This window comes from Lonchura striata, chromosome 3 (genome assembly GCF_046129695.1).
Source record: "Lonchura striata isolate bLonStr1 chromosome 3, bLonStr1.mat, whole genome shotgun sequence".
NCBI classification, from domain to species: Eukaryota; Metazoa; Chordata; class Aves; order Passeriformes; family Estrildidae; genus Lonchura; species Lonchura striata.
This window is the reverse complement of record NC_134605.1, coordinates 11,663,265-11,685,945: the sequence shown is the minus strand read 5'-3', so window position 1 is coordinate 11,685,945 and position 22,681 is coordinate 11,663,265. Positions and strand designations below refer to the sequence as shown.

Genomic DNA, 22,681 nt, shown 5'->3' with positions numbered 1-22,681 from the left:
AGTGACTTTCTCATAGACTCAGGGCATTGAAGGTTGCTTTTGTCTCGTTTGTTTTCTTTCGTCGTAGTTATTATTGCAAAATAAATGTGTAGTTATTTCTAAAACTGTCAATCTGCGTCTCTGTTCCAGGGCGATTTGATGAAACTGTGATTGAAGAAAGAAGGCAATGTGCTGAAGATCTCTTGCAGTTTTCTGCCAATATCCCTGCTCTGTATAACAGCAAACAGCTGGAAGAGTTTTTTAAGGTTGGTTAGTATTTGCAGAGGTATTTGGTTCTTACCAACATGACTGAAGTATAGTGCTGATTCTGCTTTAATTTATAAACCACGGAAGGACATTAGTCTGACATGCTTTGTGAAGGGACTGGAAGTTTTCTGTTCGCTCTGCAAGTGTGGCTTTAAAAAAACCCCATGCCACACCTCTACAAGGTGGAAAGTTTCACAGGAACTTCAGGTGAAGGGATTTGAATTTTTTTTTAATTGAGTGATGAGCAAAACTTGTGATGATAAATTCCAGTGGGAAATAATGTCACTGTTGGTATATTTTCAGTTGGTGTTAATAGTTTCAAACCAAAGAAGTGAAGACTGTTTACACTGTTTCCTTCTGGTCTTTTTGTGGACTCAGGTCCACAGCAACAAATTTGGCATGTAACTAGTTGAACGTGCTTCTTGTACAGTGTTGTGAGAACCACAACAAATTTTAGGACAGTACATTGATGTGGACTTCCTCTTTATTACAGGTGAAGAAGTTTTTGTTCAATGGTTCCTTCAAAACTCTTTATTTTCAGTAAGCTTAGTCTAATGTTCTGCAAACTCGTAAGCATAAATTTACATGTACCCATGATAGTAACTCTCTGGAATTAAGGAAGTGTTCATCTGGCTGAAATGGGACTTAAGCATATTAATGTGTTTAGTATATTTAAAAGATATATATGCAAGAGCAAAATTTTATCAAAACTTAAGATTCTTCACCTGTTTTCATGATAAAGTCATTGCAGTGTTCTTTAAAACACTTGTTCTTTAAGCTTTGGTGACAATTTAATGAATGTGAGACCAAGTTAGACAATTTTGCTTTTTGGTTTATTTGCATTTGCATTTTTTCAGTTCTTTGGAAATACTTCTGTGGTTTTGGGTAGTTTTCCAGACTTCTCTTTCCTTCCTTTGCTTAATAAAAGTGTTAATTTTAGCCTCCCAATGGACCTTTTCTGGCTTTGCAGGGAAATGAATAAAACTAGAAAACAAATGGTTTTTTTAGGACAAACTATGTCTTCAAGGGGTGTTTTGCAAATGTAATAATTTAGGCTCATTTGTTAGCTGATGTGGTGTCATGCTTTCCTTAAAAGAATCTTAGGTTTGGTCTGTCATCAGCTCAGCCTGTGTGCTTTTAGCTCTACCCATGCGTGGTTTTGTTCCTTTTCAGGTTTTTGTGGCTGTGGAGAGAGACTTGGACAATGAATTCTTAGAAATATCTGAAGGGAGTGTTCTGTGCATCTATGTGTTATAAACTCCAGAAGAATGAGCTGGCTTTTCCGAAAATGTGCTGGGCTGGTTCAAGACAGATTAGCAATGCTTGTTTGTAATATGATTTTGAAAATGGTGTACTTTTTGTTAAAGTGGCATGGAAAGTGTGCACCTGAGATGTGAAGCAGAAAATAAAATAAGCACCAAAACATTTAGGTTGTTTCTAGTGCTATTGATACTTCTCTTAGCTTTGATTCCTTTTAGGCTTGGAGAGGAATGTTCTCCCTGTATCTTCATAAAGTCTCAACTACGACTGAACTCAAGATAGTGGGTCATGAGTGGGACTAATCTGATGGACAGTCCTGTGCTTGGGAGTAGCACTGAAGGGCACAGACTATATGTGACATGAGATCAGGAGCATTATTATTCTCTCCCTGTTAGACTTGGGTGTGCAGGTCTGTGTGGTTCAAAATTCTGAACCTGCAGTAGGCTAGATATTTAGATGTCTGGTCAGTCTGTGGCAACCAAACATGGCTTAAATGAAAGTCCTTGTTTAATCTTGCAGGCTTATATGGTTATATTCAATTAATTAACTCTAAAGAACGGAGCACTCACTGATTAGGAAGTATAATTTTGGCTATCACTTCTATTCAATGAGAATTTCCATAGAACAAAGCAGTTGAGTAATTCCTTTGCCTTTTTTTTTCTTTTTTTCAGGGTGGAGAGGTGCATGATGGCTCTGAGTTGATTGGTCCTGTTGAGCCTCTGTCTGACTCTCTGACTGACAACCTGTCTGATTGCAGCTCTGAAGGTTTGCTTTCTCTTCCCACATAACCTCATAGCATGATCTGTTTTAAAGCAGCTCGTAAATGGCAAGTGACAGATTTCTTCATGGAGCATTGGCTTCCAGTTTCTGTTTGCTTGTAGTGGCAAAAATGCTGAGCTGGGATTGGCAAGAGAGAAATTTGGCTCAGCAGAGCTGTCTGCACTTCTGGAAGTTTTATTCTAAAGGTGTACATGCTTGGATACCATATGTAGAGTAATTTTAGTGGCACTTGACTTGCACTAATAGTAGTGTAGCTGTAAGGAAGGGTCAGTCAGCCCAAATAAATACTGTACTAGAGCTTCTTGCCTGCCTCTAGGCTGAGTCAGTTTAAGCATTTCTGTGTACCATGCAATCCTTTAGATATTTATGTGTTTCTGAGTTATGCTTGGTCCTTGTGATTTCTAGGAAATTCTTCTTTAACTCTGAAGTTTTCCTTTGGAATTGCTTAGCACTCATGTATAAATCCACATTATTATACAAACATGTCTTAAGTTTATCTAGGAAGGGCTCTGATCTTTCTGGCATAGAATTTACTTTGATAAAACAATCCTTGCATAACAGAAAATGGATTTTTGTTGGGGAAGAGGAAACAGGAAAGCCTTATAAATATGATTGCTTGGCAAAAGATTTTGAGAATATAGAAACTATAAGGGAAATTGAAATGAAAGCAAGCTTTGAGATACCAAACCTTAGTTACTAAACAACTGAAAAACAATAGTATGGCCAGCTGAAGGTAATCCCCTTTTAATTAAACAATACCCTCTGCTTACAGACAAGTCCAAGGGTCAGAACAGACCCTACTAGCTTAGCAAAAAGGGTCCAAAGAGTAGTTTTTAAGGTTGAAAATGAAACAGAGTATAGTAATGTAATAATTCTTATAAGCTCTATGTAAATGCTGTAAGATTTGTATCTTGTACTAAACTAGTTAGTAAAAATTAAAATATTCAGCACAAAAGAAAATTTATTATATTGTAACAAAAACTTCTCTTTCTTACTCTCTTACCTTCTCTTACTCTCTTACTCTTTCAACTCTCTTTCAAGCCTAGTTAGAGATGGAGCTGGCAGCTCCAAACAGAACCCCTACACCCACACCCTTACAATAAACCTCAAATTCCAAAACCTAACTTCAAAAATCTCTTGTCCATCCCAGCCCTCCTACCCACCCACACTCATACAGATTTTGTCTCCTAACAGTGAGTGGGAGACAAATATTTTTTTTCTTGAGGTTGTATGGCTTGTCACTGCGATCTCTCTGTGTCAGTAACTTTGTGCTTAGTTGTACAATGTATTGTACATAGGAAATGAGCTTTGCACTTTATTTTGTAGTTGCAACCTTCTATAATGTTAATGAACTAATGTCCCCACATTATTTTGCTCTGTGAAGGGAAAGGTATAGAAGTTGTTGTTGTTTGTATATGTATATACACACACACATATAACATATATGTTTATATATAGTTGTTTAGTTGAAGAGGGCAGTTATGAAGCACTTATGAAGTGCTAGTTATGAAGAGGGCTACTTATATAACACTAATTAGTTTTAAGGGGTTTTAATGTTTTCTGTGAAATTTAACATTTCAGATTCTGACAATGCACTCACTTTACACTGTGCCCTATAAAATAAAGAGTGCTTCTAAAAGTGCTTAATGTGAACGTTTCTATTCATTATTCACAAGGACCTCATTCTTAGCAGATTTAGCAGTTCCTTTATGTCAGATAAAATACTGAAAATAAAAAAATCTTGTAAAGTAGAAGAATTCTTTGATACCCTTCTGAATCGGCTGGAGGGCTTTTACAGGATCCTTGGAACAACTATGAGCACAGGAGTTGGAGATGCTGAATGTGAATTTTGTGGAGTTATATTTTCTAAAAACCTATGTGTCTTCCAGCTTATATCTTCTTATGTTTGAAAGCAGATTATGGTGGGGGGGAGGCTGTGGACAGAAGGAAACATCTGTCTTTAAAACCTCTAGATGGCAGTGGCAATACTCAGCCTTGAGTCCCTGACTCCCTTCACAGCCTCCTGCCTGCATCTGATTTTTCTGGTTATGGCAGTTAACCGTGGCTGGTTCACTCTGTCACTTTCTGTGGGTATGCAAAGACCTCCACGTGGGCTCTGCTCCTTCAAGCTGTTGTACTGAGAAGTAAATCCATCCCTTAACAGGTGCTGCTGTTTGCTTTTAAGGGTGGGTTGTGTTTTCTCACTTTTATCTGTTCTTTCCAGACAAAGTTCATTTTGCAGAAGGTTTGCACATTAATGGTGGAAGATGCAAATTGACAGTAGTAGAAATGTTTTTGTACCAAAATAAGCAACAATTATCTTGCTTGTAAAAGGAGCTTGGCAGTTCATGCTTTCATAGGAATCTGCATTTCAAGGTTACCCAGGCTTTCCACCAGTTTTTGGAAACTGTTTACTTTTCAGATACCTGGTAAAATTGCAGAAGGGAGAGACAAGTACAGAGATTTGTGTTCTATTTCAGCATCATTATTCTCATCTTATATTCCTGACACTTTGTCTTCTTCTCTGAGTACATTGGATGATGTTCAGATGTCCCACTTTCCCTTCATAAATCTTCCTGTATCAATTAACTTACCAGATTATTTAGAGAACTTCATCAGGAAGTAATTTTTTTTTCATTCTCTTTTTCCCCCCCTCCTTCTGTTTTACCATGTATACATCTTCCCAGAAATAATCCTGTACACTTGAGATGCTTCCTACCCCATAAGCTGACTGGAAATACCATGACTATTGTTGTGTGGTGCCAGCTCTGGGCTCTAAACCTGACCTAAAGAAAAGTTTATTAGCTCAGGCTCTGTGCCATGCTAGCTGTGTTCATACAGCCTATGGTCCAGTTGGCTACAAGACAAGAGCAAACGTGGTTTTGTTTGGGCTGCAGGGAGGAGAACTTGAGTCTGTGTGAAATCTGCTGTGTGGATGGGCTCTAATTCATCTCACCTGGGTGGCCTGAACACCCTTCCAAAACCCCCAGCTTTTCCATTCATGCTTTCTCTCTGCACTCTTTGTCCATCAATCAGATCTGCTTCCACCACCTGGTACCTCTAAGTGGTGGTTAATAAATGCTCTGTTCTCCAGCCCCAAATTTGATATTGCTGCCCCTAAATTGAGCAGGTGAATGGCCCATTATTATTATGCTACTTAACGAATCTTCTGTCTTCCTACAACTTTTCTGTTGTGAGTTTTCTTTATTTCTTGGAGGATTGGGAGCTACACAGGCAGTTTTCTTCTCTGCCTGAACACTTACATTTATGTCCCTTTCATGAGAAGATAGGAGCATTGTCTTCTATGCATCCTGTCCCTTCCTCTCAAGTAGTATAGTGTCATAAGTATCAATCCCTTTCTTTTCAGACAAAGGGTGGCTGGTAATTTGTTTCCCTTCACATCTTTTTCCTCTCACTCATGTTAAGGAACTGCTGGCTTTTAGAAAAGCAGTATTTCTACAGTGCCTTCTTACTCCTCTTCCACAAATTGTAAACTTCTATAACTCTACAGCTGCAAAATATAAAAGGAAGTTTGAGGGAGTTGCCTTTGAGTCAGCTTCTAGCTGCTGCCACGTACTTTTTGAAAATAATTCAGAATCTATTACCTGGAAATGTGGTTAAACTTGTCACTCTGACAATTATATAGGAGAAAGCAGACACCAGGTTTTAGCTCAAATTTACTTTCTCTGTGCATGCAAACAGCTAAATGTCTTGACCTTGTTGCCTGTTTTATTGTCTCAGTGGGTACATGTGCCAAGGTGATAAAACAAACTGCTACTTGATATCCAGGTGGCACTGCCAAATTTGTGGCTTGCTCCATATGTCTCATGCAGAGTACTATTCTGGAGTGATGTTTTTGACGCTGAAAGCTGGCTTTTTTTTTTTTTTTTTCCTCTTGGTGTGTAGGTCCCAGCTTTGAAAACTTTCCTGGTTTAAGTCTCCTTAGCCATAAATCATCAGAGCAGAGAGAGTTAGGGACTATAGTCTTGCTGCTGTTGAAATGAGGTGGAGTGTGGGGTTTGAATAATCCCCCATCCAAGCAAGGACCTGTGTTTTGTTTTTAAATCTTGGAAGCAGTGAGAAATGGCAAATCTAATACCTAATTTTAATGTGTGTTAACAAATGGGTATCTCTGATAGCCAGTCAAAGAGCAGTTTCATAATATGTATTTTTACTTATAGGAGGGTCATGTATTTTCATTCTGATGGCGAAGGAACTTGCAATCTTTTGTACACATGGGCATCAGAAACATTTTTGTCCTTCTTTTCAGTTCGAAAGGATTTAAGTGGGCTTGATGATGTGACACTTACAAGCCAGTCGGAATGTGGAGGTGAGATCTAGAAGTTGTCTCCGTTACATTTGTGGAAATCAAATCATTAGAAAGTCATAATTGAATGAATGCCTTTTGTGGATGATAGTCCTTACAGAATGAATGGTATATATGTAAAATACCTTTGTTGTCATTTATTCCCCAATAACCTTGAAAAGTACCTGTGGTGTAGTTACTGAAGGTCGGCTTGCAGTAAGGGTGTAGTGACTTACAGCAAATGTAAAATAAAATGTGTTAGCTAAGATTTACATGATGAAAGAGGTGCTAAGTAATTTATTTATTTTACCATGTGTTAGCAATAAAGGAAGATTATATGTATTACATGTGAGCTGAGTGCTGCATTATGCGTAAGCTGACAGTAACTCTGTGTTAATTCAAACTCCTAATTTACTATTTTGAGGATGCTTCATCTTACTGATTTTAAACAGTGTGTTGGGATTTCTTGTAACATAATTTAGCTCCTGCTGATTGACTTTTCTAATAGCAGTCACACAGGTTTACTTTTGTAATTTACCAAAGCCCAGTGGTGAGCTGCTTTGGAACTTTAAACTGGGTGTTAGATGTTGGTCTCTTCTTTCCCAGTACTGAAATGAAGACCAGTTGTTCTACAAAGTTTGTACTTAATTTAAAAAAAATGTTTCTATAGGTAGTACAATTTTTAGAGACAGCATTGTAATCAGGGAGTTTCTGTGGGCATTCTGAGGAAACTGCATAAGTGAAAAGAGCTAAATCTTTGAATGGGTTAAAGAATTTTGAAGGCTCCTAAGGTATATGAACAGTCTAGAGTAATGGATGTCTTTCTGACTTTCAGGCTTCTCCAGTGACAGCGACCTGATCTCTCTGACAGTCGATGTAGATTCTCTTGCTGAGGTAGATGATGGAATGGCATCCAACCAAAGTTCTCCCAGCAGAGCTGCTGGCCTTTCTGTTACTTCTGAACCCCCAGTCCAAAGCACTCTGGCATCTGAGCAGGAGTGGAGCAAAGCTGAAGGAGAAAAGGAAAGCCATGGTTTGTTTACTGGAAGCTTAAAATCCAAGCCAGGCAAACAAGATTACTTGGAGAAAGCAGGCGAGTTAATAAAACTGGCCTTGAAGAAGGAGGAGGAGGAAGATTATGAAACTGCCTTAAGCTTTTATAGAAAGGGGGTTGATCTGCTTCTGGAAGGTGTTCAAGGTATGGATCTTCTCATGATGTTTGTTTTCTCCTTGGTTATGTTTGTTTATGGCATTTCCATGGTTAACATCAGCCTTATGCCTTGCAAAGAAGTGATTTGAAATGCAGAGTTACATGTGCTTGACTTTCATGTACTTGATAGCTGTCTGCATGTGAGAGAGAGAGAAACTTTTCTCTCTAAGACTGAATCATAATTTAGGCTCTCATCTTCCAAGTGCCCAATATCTCCTCTGTTAGAATTGCAGCACAGCCTTCAACTTGCAGGTAAGTAGCAAAGTGCTCCACTTCTGTCTCTTTCCTTTTTATTGCCTAGCCATTAATTAATATGTGGCACTTGCAGCACTGTTGAAACATTATTTAATTTACATGGTTAAGTGAGGATTAATTATCCCCATTTTACGCTTGGGAAGAGGCAGACTCAGGTTAACTTCCCAATCACAAAAGGATTGTCTCACAGCCTCTTGCTTCTTCCATTAAACTGTTCTCCTTTTCTAGCTAAAGGATGCATAGAAACATACATGCTTGCACTGTTAGGAGAGAACAGGGTTTTTTTCCTTTTAAGAAGACTTTGGTCTGTCAGTATATTTCTGCAGAAGCTGTTGTTAATAGACTGGATGCAACTATGTGCATATTTCTACCTCTTTGCACCTTGTCAGTAAGAGAGAAAATTTTTTCCCTTCTCTAGCACTTGAGAATCTTGAGTGATAACCTCATATAATCTGCATTTTGTCCAACAGTGGCTTAAAGCTATAAAGTACAGGGAAAGATTTGTTCTTTCCTGGAGTGAATTCAGAGTCTGTGTATTGTTCTTCTGTCCCACACAGATCAAATGAGTGAGATTAGAATTGTACCTTTGTTTGACAGTGTACAGCACAGGTGCATTCTGCTGGTCCAGATCTGGACTTAGACATGAATGTACCAAACACACACAAGCAAGAAGCCTTTGCTGCATCCCAGTGGGATGCACAGCAGTGGTCTAGACCTTCTAAACAGATCTAGCAATGGAAGTTTCCTGCTGAGCTGATTTAATGGGGCCTGGGAAAAATAATGGGTAGGTTACTGATGAGAACTAGAGGTGTGAGCCAAGATATGTGCATAGCCTTTGCTTAAAGTGTCTTATACTTTTCGGCAAAAGTAAACCCACCTCTTTTCAAGTCTTAGTGATGTCAGTAGGGTTGCTGCTTTGCTGCTTGTTGTGGCTTTTCAATAGCGTCCTACCTTTCCTTGCCTGTGTTGTCAAAATGTTTTTCATTCTTAGTGTTGAATATGCTGGCAGTCTTCTTTTGGAGAGCCCAACTATTCTTTCTTTTCAAGTACACTTTTTCGTAGTCCTGTGGGACATTCAATTGTGATCTTCTGAAGGCTAGCCTATTTTGTCATAAACACTTCTGTCTGCCAGCCATGATGCAAGGCTGCCATGATGCTGTTTTGAACTGACAGTTCAAACTTCAACTTCAAATGCTTTCTTTATTAAACAGTTTCAAACTGTTAGGGCATGAAAACAAGTCAGTCTATTGCACATCAGTTTTGCTGTGGTAATTATCATGTATACTTGAGTTGTGGCAGTGGTTAAACATGTTGGCTTTGAATTCATGGTAATCCTTAGGGTAATATGTTAAAGTTGTGGAAGACTTTTTGCATGTGGGTGACTTGCTCAACTCATGCATATGAACTTGCTAAACTCGAGTAGGTTGAACTTCTTGCTTATACTTGCCAAAATTTCCTCCAAGGATTTTTTTTCTTTTCTGCTGTTCACTAACTACTCATCCAGCTGCCTCAGATAACTGTTAATCCTTTTCTATCACCCACTTATCCCTACTTTTCAGGCTAGGGAGAAATTCAAGGAATCCTAGAAAATTGTGATGTTCTGCCTGATTTTCTCGATGCCACTCAGTGCAGTGGGAGTTACTAATAAATTTGTAGTGGCGATTACTTGTGTGGCGTGTGTCAATGTTCTTGATGGATGAAGAAAGATGTAATCAGCACCTTTTTCTTTGCAGTCCCTGACATTGCATCTGTATGGCACACAAGAGGGAGTAATGGGAATGAGTTGCATTTTAGGTGACATCCCTTGGGATAGTTCTACACAGGGTGTTTCCTAGCAGTCAGCTATTTTTTAATTTTTCTCTGTTACTCTGCATGGCTGTGAAGGAATATTCATTCTCTTTGGGCATTCACACTAGATTTGAGTAGATCCAGCTCATTTTGTCCCATTCTCCTTGAAGCTTCTGAAAGCTGCAGAGGGACACTGTTGCCCTCTTCATGATGACAGGGCTGGTCCAAATGTCTTCCTAAAAATGTACCATCTCACGATCTATGAAGACAGTGAAAAAAGCAAAAAAACCCCTAAAAAACCCAAACAAAGCTTTTTAATGTAGCTGCTTTGTGAAGGCAGTGTGTTTAGCATGAATATGTGAGCATTTAATGTATACTGCAGTGAAAACCTGCAAAACTTCTACCTAATCACTTCAGTTATTTAAACACCCCTAGTTATGTATTTCACACAGATAATAACATACTCCTTTCAAAGATAAGGATGGTCCAGTTATTACAAAATGCTTCTGGTCGTCTGCCACTGATTATTTTGCACCTCTTCAGTGTAAATAAAACTTTGTAACAGCTGAGAGTGAAACACAGTGTTTGTTCATCGATCCTTGCACACCTGTGCAGTGGCTCTGCAGAACGCGTGACCTCTGGAACTGGGAAAAACTGCAGGTGGCTTTTTCCCTGGAAAATGCAGTGACCCGGGAATGCAGGCTTTAGCCACGAGGTGGCGGCAAGGAAATACAAATTGCCACCCGAGACTTGGAATCGGGAATTGCAGCAGCGCACGGAGGTGGGGGAAGGAATGCCCCCCATGCTCTGTGTTCCAGCTGGGGATCGGCTCAGGACCAGCTCGCTCTCGCCTCTGTGAGCTGCTTCGGTGGCTCGGGAGGTCAGGCTGTGTCTGGCACCGGTCGCTCCTTCGGGCTCGGCGCAGGATCTGCCGCTCGAGGCTGCCTCGTCGAAACCATGCAGGAGAAAGTTCAGTGCTGCAGGTTTATAGACCTGTGGGTTAGTTTGAGGTAGGTGGCTTTCCTAAAGGCAGCTGAGCACACTTGAGCCTGTTATATTCATGAAGATTTTCCAGCTCTCTGTGCTGCTGGCACGAGTGTTGGGCGAGGCAGGTGTTGTGTATTTGAGAAATGGCCATCTTGACTTTGTTTTCAGCTCTGTGCACATGCTCTCAGATGTACAGTGGTGTTAACTATTCTGGGTAAGGTGCATATGTATTTTCTTTTGCTAGTCTCTTGCAGAGTCTAGTACTAAATCCTTTTATGTCTTATTTGTAGTCCTGCCAAGAGACCCAATTTGTGTCCCTTGGAGAAAGACTGCTGCCTGTGTGCTCAGAGAGTGGTGTATACCTTGGACTCTGGGCATCTGCTCCTTATATATGTTTGGCCTATTTCTGCTCCATACTCATCTTTAATATTAACCAGTTGTCAGTGGGAAGAAGAATGAAATCTTGGATTGACAGTGTAGCCCTTGAACTGCACCTTTTGCGCCTTCCTGTTTCATTTATAGCAGAGCTGCCTTGCATGCAGTGACAGGGATTAGCTGCCATAATTTCCTTTTGCTTCTGAATATATACCAATTCTGCTGCTCCTCTTGTCTTTTCTGGGCATTGCTGCATGCAGGGTTTGGAAGCTTTTGGAAGACAAGTCTGTAAGAGTTGTGTAGGATGGTTCAACAATTCTCTAGGAGCTGAAACCTTCTAGAATTCAAGGTTTTCTGCCTTTTTAAGCATATCAAGTATGCTAACTGATAGAAACTTTGGCTCACAATTATAGCTGTTCCTTTGTTTTGTTAGCATGTCAGAGCACTTTGAGGTCAATGCATTGCTTCAGGCCTAGTGATGGAAAAAAATGCACTAATCAATAGCAAGCCACCAACTTCTAGCTGGAAGTTAACTCTGTTTTATGCAAAGTAGTGCATTCCCTGACTTTGGTGTAGGGCACATTTTATCTTAGGAAGAAGCAGATCATGAGACTGAAATGATGGAGAACCTTTTGTAATAAAGAAGGGAGTCCTGTTTGTATAAGCTGCTCCTCTTTTTACAGCTGTAGCCTTTATTTAGTTATATCCCTTATGGATCTGGGCAGTCTGAGGTGTGTGATAAACAAGAGTTATCACTGCTGCTTTTTACTGTGTTTCAAAACTTCAGGCATGTGAAGAAGAAAGAATGTTACATAACATGGCCAGCCTAATTTGTGTAGAAAAGTACAGGTGGGATCTCTTCCAAGTGCTTTAGAAACCAAATGTGTTTATTGCTGGTCTGTCCATGTTTCACGTTAACATCTTGAAGGGAGATGATCCATTTACTGTGTCGGAGTTTTGGGATGTTCATTTTCACATGTGTAGCAGCTGTGGCTGGGCAGAATGAATATTGATTTAGTTTAGGCAGCATCAACCTTGTTGCATGGAGTATGTGATGCCTCTGGAGGGTCAGCAGCCACAAGCTGTTTTCCAGGTATCTCTATTTTGTGTTAGGGATCGGCAAGTTCTGAATAAGCTGCTGGTGTCTTTGAAAGCAGGCTGTGAATGTCAGTTTTGGACTGTTCTCTGCTATTTTAATGTTTATCCAGTAAACAGAGCTGGAACAAAAAATTACACAAATTACTGGAACCTTGCTAAAATGACTTTGACTTTTAACCCAGAAATGCATATACAATGAAATGTTGGGAATACTTTGGACAACTAGATGATATTTTTGGATATACTGAAAACAAACCAACTTGTGTCTAATTACTGGGATTACGATGGGCTATGATTTGAACTTGTGATGGAGCCAGAGATGCAAACAGGAGCATGCTTGACAGAATGCCAAGAAGACAGTACTTTATGAAAAGGGAAGCAGCCGTGGCATTCCACCAGCGCATTTCTGGCTTCCTTGTTTGTTGAATGACACTTGTGAAGACAACTTCTGTTACCACACAGTAGCTATTTTAAATTCCTTTCACTTCTGAAGACCTTTGAGTAGCATTCCTCGTTGATGTTAACAGTTTCTGAGCTATCCAGGAGATGTGTCTGGTTGTGGCAGTGTCTTTAAGGAAACAACAGACCTGTTTTCTGGGAAGGTGAATTGAGGTGTGAGATGATGTCTGCAAGGAAACCCTCAGACTTGTGCTGAACTCCACAGGGAAGGTTGGTGATGGGGTGATTGATGGAACTGTAATTCTCCCTGCCCTGATCTTAGGCTTCTGTGTTCCTATGGCGTGTTATGCCTCCACCTGTTTGCTGTAGAACTGTTTGGGCTGAGCTTTCTGAACAATGACACAAAGTGCTTCCTTTCTCCTAGTGCTTCATACAGCCTTGAAATCACAGCTGCTGCTTCAGAAGGAAAGTGTGTGGCAGGACTTGCCTGTTGATAAGCAGCTGAATTAAGAATGGATGTTGGAAATACTGTGGTTTAAAAAAAAAAAGTCACATCTCAGCATGCTGCCAGTGATGCTGAAACACATACTAGTATGGGCTAGGAGCTGTTCATAATTGAAATGTGTTGTCTTCCAAGCCCATTGCAGGCCATTCAGAGCTGAAGGAGCCTTCACTGTGCAGTAGATGCTGGATGGACTACCCTGAGTGATGCCATTTTCTATGTGAAAGTGCTGGGTTTAGACACCTTGTTGTGGCAAAGCAGTAAAATACAGCATGTGCCAGTAAAGTATGCTTAATGTATATAGTTAATGCCAGAAACTATATAACTACAGCCAGATTCAGCTATGTAAAGAAACACTCAAGGCAAAGTTCCCTTTAAACTGCAAGACTTCTCTGCATCAGAAGGCTGATAAAAGTCTGAGTTTTAATACATGCTGCAGAGCTTAGAGCTTTGCAATACATGTGAAAGTGAATTGTAGCAATACCTGCAAGCCAGTGTGTAGGGTGTGATGCAGAGGTTACTTAGCATGTAGTTGTTAAAGAATTAATAAATATGTTACCAGGTGAGCCTTAGAAATCTCATTGTTTTTCCCTCTTGGGACACAGCTAGCTCCATTGACTTGGTGGTTTTCTGAACTTTCCAAGATTTGAGTCTTTCCTCATAGCAGTTCCTTGCCAGATTGCTGCCTGTGCTTGGCCTCTTTGACAGACATCTCTTCCAGCCTGCACTGCCTTTTATCTCAGCTGTTGTTAGCCACAACACTTAGCTGCAAAGTGCAGGAATCTTTTTTGACTATGGCTGTGTGGGGTTTCTGCCTCCCATCAGAAGACCCAGTAGGGCTGCCACAGTTCTTGCAGCATGCAGGGTAGACAGGGCAGACTGATTAGGTTACAGTGCCGCTGCTGTCCGCAGGTGAGAAATTTGAAGTCTCTGGCTGCAGAATTCAATGCCTTAGGCACTGTAGGTGAATTGAGGCAAATTGCTAGCTGGAATAGAAAAATTGCATAGATAGGTTTAAGGGCATGATGGTGCATTATAATCAGTGCTCTGATTCTCTCCTAGACAGTTCTTGCATATACAGTGTTGTCTCTTTTCACATCTTCCTTTTTTCTTTTCCTTCTTAACTCTTCCAGTATCTTAAAATAGCCTCCTTAGCTTCAGAGCCATGTAGGACTAGTATAGGTTTGATCTCTAGAAGGCCTGCTGCTGACTCTTCTGTTTTAAAGATTTTTGTGATTGCTCAAGGAAAAAGACCACTTCCCACAGTATATAAAAGTACATATGAATTGCATTTAATACATAAATATGAGTAGTATTAGACTGTCAGGATTTATGAATCTCATATTTTTTTTTTAATCTGTCTTTTTCTTTTTTTCCCCTGTTCTTACTTGAAGGGGTAGGTGTCTGTGTATGTGGGTTTCCTGAGCTCTGAAACAAGGAATGTTTGTGGATGCTAATTCTAATTTGAACTTGTCCTTTTAGTCAAGAAGGAGGAGCATAGAGAACTTGGAAATTTTCTCTCTCTCGTGGTGGTAGCCTGTATAACTTCTTTCCTTGTTCTGATTGTCAGTGCTCTTCCCCTGTTCCCATGATGCTTGTGTTGGAGGACTTGCTGCTGCTGTCAGCATTTTATTCCCTCCTCTGTGCTAGAATGTCACTGCTTGTCCTTCTGTCTTGAAACACTTACACGATTTATTGCTTTCTGAAGTAGTTCAGCAGAAGAATGTTCAAGAATATTTGTCATATTAAGTCTTATTTTGGTGGAATACCTTACAATTAAGACCACAAGTATTAGCAAATAGATGGGAAGTTAAGACTTTCCTCCCTGAAATGCTGGGTTCTGTGACCATTCATTTTTTTTTTTGAGGTAGCTGTACATGCGCATGAAAAGCTGCCACCACCTTGTGGATTTAACAAGGGAGTTTCTCTAGAAGCAGATGTTTGTTGATTAACATTTCTGGCAAGTTATATTTCTTCTCTTCAACATTACTGACTCCTTTCCTGGCCACTCAAACACATTTCACCCACACCATTCTTCTGTGTAACCTTAATTTTGGCAAATGTGCCAACTTTTTTTTTTCCCCTAGAGCATGTTTACCTAGACATTTACATGACAGGTGTGTAGCCATAAGTTTTCTACAGGATGCAGAATTGGCAACTTCTTAGGAAATACAGATCTCTAAGGGTCTCAGGCAACCTGCAGTGAAGATGATGTATGTAACATATGGACATAATAGTTACCAGCACACTGGAAAGTTGGAAGAAGAATTTGTAGGCATTCACTCACTGTCACAAATTTGTGCTTTATTGTGAAAGGTTTAACTTTTAAGTGGCTTTTCTTCTTGGTTGATAGAGTGCAGTACTGTCCTGAATCTTCAGAAAAGCAAGAAAGAATGGTTCTCATAAATGTGTTGCATCTTAATAAATTTTGACTTTCTCAAAATGTTAAGAAAAAGAAAGGAAAAAAGATAATTTCAAGCTGTTTTATAATAATGGGCTTAACCTTTGTCTTATTTAATATTTACAGGTTTTTTTTCAGCTGCAGAATTTGATCAGCACCTCAAAGGAACTTGCTGTTAATATAATGTAAAGCATACTAGAGCTGATGAGGTAGTGGTCTTATTTCACAATTCCAAGCCCCCACCTGCTGCTCAAATCTATAGCTCTTTCCTTGATGCTGTAGTATCCATCTACCCCAGCACCTGCCACATTTCACTTAAGTAACTGTTTGAAAATTAAAGGTTACCCACCCTCCTGTGAAAGTTGGTGGAGACTCGTTCCAAAATCAGCAGCTTTTCCCCTTCCTGAAATAAATTTTGGGGTTATAAAACAGTGTCCAAAGTCATCACAAACCTGTGCTGGATTATGAGTTGCATTGTCACTTACGGTGTGCCTGAGCTTTTGTTTGGCTAATATGGACAAAGGAGTCTGCTTCACATGATGTAAGAAGTGTTTGCCCTAAGAAGAACAGAGGTCCTCTTGAACCAATTAGGCAAAAATAACAGCTGGGCTACCCACTAATAAGGAAGGTGCTGCTAAACCTCTTTTCATTGTGAGAAGAAATAAATCTTTTAAGGCTTACTCCCTTGCATTTTTATAGAGAGCAATTCTTTGAAAAATTCAGCAATCCAGCTGGGTGATATGTGCAGGAAGACTGTGAAGAAGATAAAGAAACTTTTAAAAATAAAAAACGGTATTATAGCTGTTAGATTTGGCAATTATAAATGTTTCATTGAAGATTTCAGTATTTAGAGAAAGTTTTACTGTTTAAATTGTTAAGAACGTAGAGTTTGGGGCTGGCACAACAGGCAGTCTCACACAAGTTCCTTGTAGCTTGTTCTGCAAGAGGATATTCCTTCCTGGAGCAAATCTCTTCTGATATCTTCTTTAAAGGAAGGCAGCCCACATGTATTTTTAGTAAGTCTGAGAGAAAAGCAGGAAGAGGAGGTCACAGAGGATTGGGACAGGTAATACTAACTTTATGGCCTTACTTTATCTGTGAAAATATCCCTGTCCTGGCCAACCACCTACTCAGGCAGGGAGTGCACCTGTGCTGTCCTGACAGATTAACTCTTGCTGAGGAAAACCTCTTAACACCTTAAGGAGGATGATTTGGACCTGGTCAGGCACAAAGAAAGGAAAGGATATCTAGAATTCCTGGGTGGGTGCTACATATCATGATTTACTGATGATTTTTGGGAGTTTTTTTGGCTATGTTAGTAGCAAGTGGCAACTAGAGCTATCTTTGTCATCTAGAGAGAAACAGATCTTCACCATGACTTCATCCTGGATCTTTGGAGGAAAATAGCTACACACCAGGGCAAGTTTGACAGCACTTATATGCATCTGAGATGTGTTCTCTTTGTACTATCCCAGATTATTTAAGCAAAAAGGACAGATTTTTGTCCATGGTCTTTACTGACCCAATTTTTAAAATTTGTCTAAGTTTATTGAATATGGCTCCCTTTCTATAGCTTTTTGCTGTTACTACCTAAGCAGAGGTAGTTTTACCATATGATAGAATGACAGAAGATTTGGTGTGTGAATAAACAGTTAACTGAGCTGAACACTTCAGCTTTGAGTTAGCTGATCTGTTGAAGGCATGTCCTCTTCTGAGGTACTGTGAAGTATGAGTGAACACTCTGAGCAGAAGACAAACAAAAATATTGCTAGTTCTCCAGTTGCCACTGCTGTACGTTGTGGAAGTGCTGCCTCTTTGTGGTTTTCATTCAAGTCAGTGCACTATGGGCAAACAATCAGACAAGTCACAGAAGAACTCAGTGGTGCAATTATTCTGATATTTGTGGTTTTCCTCTATCAAGCCCTCAAAATCATTTGAATGCTGTTAGGAGTATCTATGTAAATATATTGTAGCTGAGCTGTCTTTAGAAATATAAATTAAAGAACAAATTTTAAATCATTGGCTGCTGTCCTAATGTCCTGGATTACTGTTACTTTGGTCAGTGGGTGGCCTGGTCAGCCTTTACAAAGCCAATTTTCATTTTAGGTTATTTTTACTTCTTTGAAATAGGCAAAGCCTTTGGAAAATGAGGGAGCAGCCTGCTTGTGCTTGTGCATGTGGATGAAGGCTTGTATGTGCAACAAAGTAGCTGTAGAGTTTTTATATTCTGTTTGCAGTAATAGTAAACAGAGCATCTAAAATAACCACTTGCACATTGCAACAAACACATCATCATTTGCTTAAAAAGAGTTATAATTACAGTTGACGAAGCATGGACACCATAAAAAATGCATTAGTTTGGCTTGACACATTAATTACCTGTTTTTGCAGATGTTTTTATATATTGTTGTGTGAACAGTTTACAAAATAATTACGGGAAAGTCATATGGAAAATAAACTAAGTGGGTGGTTTCTTGCCTTAATATTTTCATTCATGTGAATCTGTGTGAGGCACAGCTGCTCTGTAGCAAAAGCAGAGAGAGAGAGAGATGGGGAATCTTGAGGGGTTTTTATTCTAAGGTCCCTATGATCAGCCTTGCTTCACTTTTATATCTTGCTTTAGCAGTGTAATTTTTAAAAGTGTAAAATGACATTGCTGATTTAATCCCAGTGATCAGGAGGGGGGAGAAGCTTTGATCCTGATCAGATGAAACGTAAATCTTCTAGTATCTAGGAAAATAAATGAAAAATCAATATTATTTTAAGCAGGATGAGCTTTTATGAGCAGTTGTAAAGATTCATCAAAGGCTTTGACACAGTTTAAACATTTCCTGTTTGCTGGCATTTAAAGAAAAATGCCTTTAAAGTTTAAATTGTAATTAGAGAGATACCTCTTTAGATTATTGTGGGCTAACCACAGAATGGAAATAGGAGCTCAATATGCTCACACAATATTTAAATCAAAAGTTCTTAACTAGGAATAAATTACTATTCCTAATTTATTATAAAATAAAATCGATGCTTTTGAAAGTACATTTTGCATAACTAAAACCAATATTTCATGGCAAAATGTAACATTGCATTTAAAAAAATGGAGTCTGAATCACAGCTTTGACATCTGTCAGATATAAGGATTTGTTCTAGTACCGTGTTTTAGTGATTTATTTAGTTTTAAGTGTACAGTTCTATGACCTCAAATTTGGCATAAATGCTAAAGATTATTTTTAGCTTAATGGGGTCTTTATTGTTACTCTTTGTGTTTGAGGCTTTTTAAGTAGCATTTATTTGTTTATTAAATTTATATCCTGTATTTATTTAAAGATTTTTGTGAGATATTGCCTGTTTAAATGGGAATTTGTATTGTAATGCAGTTTTTTACATTTTCTTGGCTAAACTAATGCAAAAAAAAAAAAAAAAGCTAAAATCCTATTTCCATAAACCTAATTCTCAATCATCCACCTGTTAAAGTATTTAGACACTGAACTGTTAATGATCTTATTCACAAATACGATGCTGAACTTGTTGAATAAATGTTATTTTTTGAATTCACACCCTTTTTTATGGCTGAAGATTTTAATGAGGGGAACAGCTTGAAAAGGTTATTTAACAAATTACTCAGGAAGGAAAAGTAGAAGGAAAACTGAAATTAATGTCTTGTGAAAGTAGGGAGAACAAAGACAGCTCCAAGGGGGCATCCTAGCTGGTTTGCGTTAATTACTGTAAAATTACTGAAGCATTGAAAAAAAGCAAGAAACATCCCAACTAAATGCATATAGCTAACAATTAAGTCTTAAGCTTGACTTTTATGATAGCCTTAGACACTAACCTAGCAGTTTTCTAGCAGCCTGCTGGAAGGAAATGCTGGCTGAAGAGCTGACTGTTGCTGTGCAGATGTCTCGTTTTCCCTGCGCGGCTGCCACGTGGCGTGTCTGAGAGAACGTGGGTGCTCACCAGTGCCTTGCCACCAGGAGTTTCATGGTGCTTTCACTCTACCTGCAGAGATGAAGGCAAGAGTTAGTCCTGTTTTAGGAAATTGCAACACAGGATTATTGAAAATTTACTGTGTGTCTACTCTCTTTTGATAATGACAGCGTTGAAGAGCTGAGTGATTGGGTTTTTTTTTAATCCTAGATGGGAGGAAGACTGGCAGTCTTATGAAGGGAACTTTTTACCAAGATTTCCTTAAGTCTTTAGAATGAGAGAAATTACTGAGATATTGATAGCTATCCATAATATTGTGTCCTGAAAATGGACTGAATTTCTGTCTGTCTCAAAAGATGTGTAGACAAAGATTTTTGCAGAACAGTCTTGTGTCTATATCCAAGGAGGGGACAATCGCTTTTTCCTCCTGAAGTGAGGTAGATAGGAAAATTTACAAGTGATCACTTATCTCAGAACCTGGAGTAGATCCAAAGTCTCTTCTCCTTGCTTTTGATGGAGTCTGGGTGTGATGGTTCTGTGTGTTTGGGTAGTTTCTAGTCATGATATGAAAGGAATGGGAGTCTATTTTAAAACAATCTACCTTGACCCCTACCTTTAATTCTGTCCTTGAAAAGCTCACAGTGTTTTACACATTGCCACGATTGCCCCTTGAAAACCTCCCGCAGTAATTTCTGAATGCAAGCATTCACACAGTAAGTTCTCTATCAGAAATTCCATAATAAGCTTGCCCTTTTTTATGGGACTCATTCTTGATAACCCACAATAATCCTGTTTCTTTCTTATCAGTTACAAAGTTTCTGGTTGAACTCCTTCAAGGTTACACTCGGGTTCCTTTCATGGCCCAGTGATCAGTGTCTTATGAGCTCCAGTCTTCATTAATGTCTGTTATCTGCTGTTGGTTGGGGTTTGTGTATTTGTCTGTTTAATTTATTGCCTCTCCTGTTCCTTGCCTTGTCTTTCATGTGGAGTAGCTGTTGGGTGGATATCCTTGCAGTTCCTTGCTCTGTTTGAGCATCGGTTTGAGAGGTGCTGGCTTGCACCTGGCAGTTCAGAGCCTGGCACAGTGAAGGCTTTGTTTCTGCAAGTCTTGGGTGGCTTCAGGGCTGGGAGAGACTGTCAGGGCCATATCAACTCTCTGTTGTCCTTCAGTCTTCTTCTGGGATAGTTGTCTCTGTATTCTTTTCAGCACAATAATCTCATTTCTTTGCTATAACAATTGTGTCTTGAAGTCTCTTACCTTTGCTGGCTGGTTGACTGGTTGGGTGTTGCCATCACAGGTTGAGTCTCTTACAGCAATATTGCTCAGGTTGTGAATGCCTAAACCAAACTGAAAGCTTCAGAGTGAATTTAGTGTTTGTGTGGTATTATGTGGTTCTCACCAAGAGTTTGGCTAGATCAGAAATGGTTGTTTCATCATCAGGAAGGTTAAATAGTTGGTGCAAGTGATTATTGCTTTCTTCCCATGTTACCCCAAGACAAGAGGCAAGGAATGTCTAGCATTGAAGAGCTATGGAGTTCTTAGGAGTTTTTAGTGTCTCTCCTCTGTTGCCTTCTTGCTTTTAATAGCATTTCTAGACTTCATGTATAATAAGGAGAGTCCATACTGGAATCCTGAGGAAAAAATAAGCTTTTTGTTTTGTTGTAAACATCTTATTCTGTCTATTCTCACTGATTTTGCTTTTTGGAATGCAGGGTTTGGATAAGTGTTTTGTTTCAGTTCTTATCTGTGTTACCATAGGAACATATACCAAAGCACAGAAATAATAGGAAAGGCTTTTTATTTACCTTAGTCTATAGCAAGGCTTAATTTGTTATTTTTGTAGAACTCTGAGATCATAGTACTGGGTTTTTAGGAGATGCATATCTTTAGGTTTGATTATGAATAACCCAAAAGAAATCAAGGAGGTAGAATCAAAGTAGTCATGTGCTTTGAGTACTTAGTGCCTCTCTCTTTATAGAAAGCATAACTTTTTTTTTCTCCATTGAGGTGAATCAAGTCCAACTCGTCGAGAAGCAGTGAAAAGGAAGACAGCAGAATACCTTATGCGTGCTGAAAAAATTTCCAGTCTCTACCATAAAACCTCTGAAGATGCATCTATTTCTATGGTGGGCTTTAATTATTTTTTTTATTCTGAATTAATTTTTTTCAGGATTTGGTATAATTAAGTAGGAAAGCATATTCAAGCTTAAAGTTCAAAAGCTGTCTAAAATTTCTCTTTTGGGGGGCCTGAGGAGTATTTTGTGGTTGTGTTTCTGTTAAGTTGCCATTCTTTCTGATTCCTCATAATGTTACGAGGAGTGCTTGGTTTAATACAGAACTGCTTTTCACACGCTTTCCTACTGCTCATGGTTGATGATGTAGACATTTTTCATCATGCTACAGAATCTAAAGGTAAAGGACAAAACCATGCTAGAATGTAACATTTCATTTGGCTTTTCCATGAGAATGTTGGTCAGTCCTGTAGGGAGTAAGAAACCTGTTGGTTTCTTTAGCCTAGCACAGAGTGATGTATCACAAGTGAGTCAAGCACAGGTTAGAGGGGATCAGATTAATTTTGCACAGAACAAGTCCTTAATAGAGCAAAGGTTCTTCCTGATCCTTTCAAATGTCTCTCTTGGATATGCTTATGGAATCAGTTCCTTTTTAATTTTTGAGAAGTTTCTGTGCTAATTTCCACTTTCTTTAGCAGAATACCTTTATCTCTGCTTGTACAGAAGACAAACAAAGCTTGTTCTAAGATACCCTCAATAAATATCTAACTTGCCCTTCCTTAAACAGTTCCTTTAGGATTTATCTGTTTCTGCTTTAGACTTTTACTGCTGTCATGTTAAACTCTGTTATTGTCAATGATTGCCCTATTGCAGTAAGTATAAAAGCTACAAACTTCCTGACTCTCTAATATCAAGGGATAACAAAAGGGATAGAAGATTATTGCTTCTTACTTTGCACAGATCTAAAAATGCTTTAAGGAGACAACTGCTGCAAAAATTGGAAGCCTTCTAAAAGCTGTCTATCCGATAAGTAAATTTAAAAAGCAAAGACACTGATTTTTTTAAGGGTAGATTTTGTCATGTTGAGAGCCCACAAGTACAATTTTGAGGATGTTCCAAATGGGATATATTTTGTGAGGC

The 22,681-nt window shown here is 39.0% G+C and overlaps 1 protein-coding gene across 1 annotated transcript in view; it reads left to right on the top strand.

The window, feature by feature from the left end:
• The window catches only part of RPS6KC1 (ribosomal protein S6 kinase C1), an 85,346-nt gene that overhangs the window by 15,991 nt on the left and 46,674 nt on the right, over positions 1-22,681 (top strand). Inside the window, exons 4-8 of the mRNA XM_021547610.2 lie at positions 130-245; positions 2,178-2,271; positions 6,557-6,616; positions 7,428-7,790; positions 21,537-21,655. Coding sequence (XP_021403285.2) covers positions 130-245; positions 2,178-2,271; positions 6,557-6,616; positions 7,428-7,790; positions 21,537-21,655 — 752 coding nt within the window. The remainder of the gene's footprint in view (positions 1-129; positions 246-2,177; positions 2,272-6,556; positions 6,617-7,427; positions 7,791-21,536; positions 21,656-22,681) is intronic.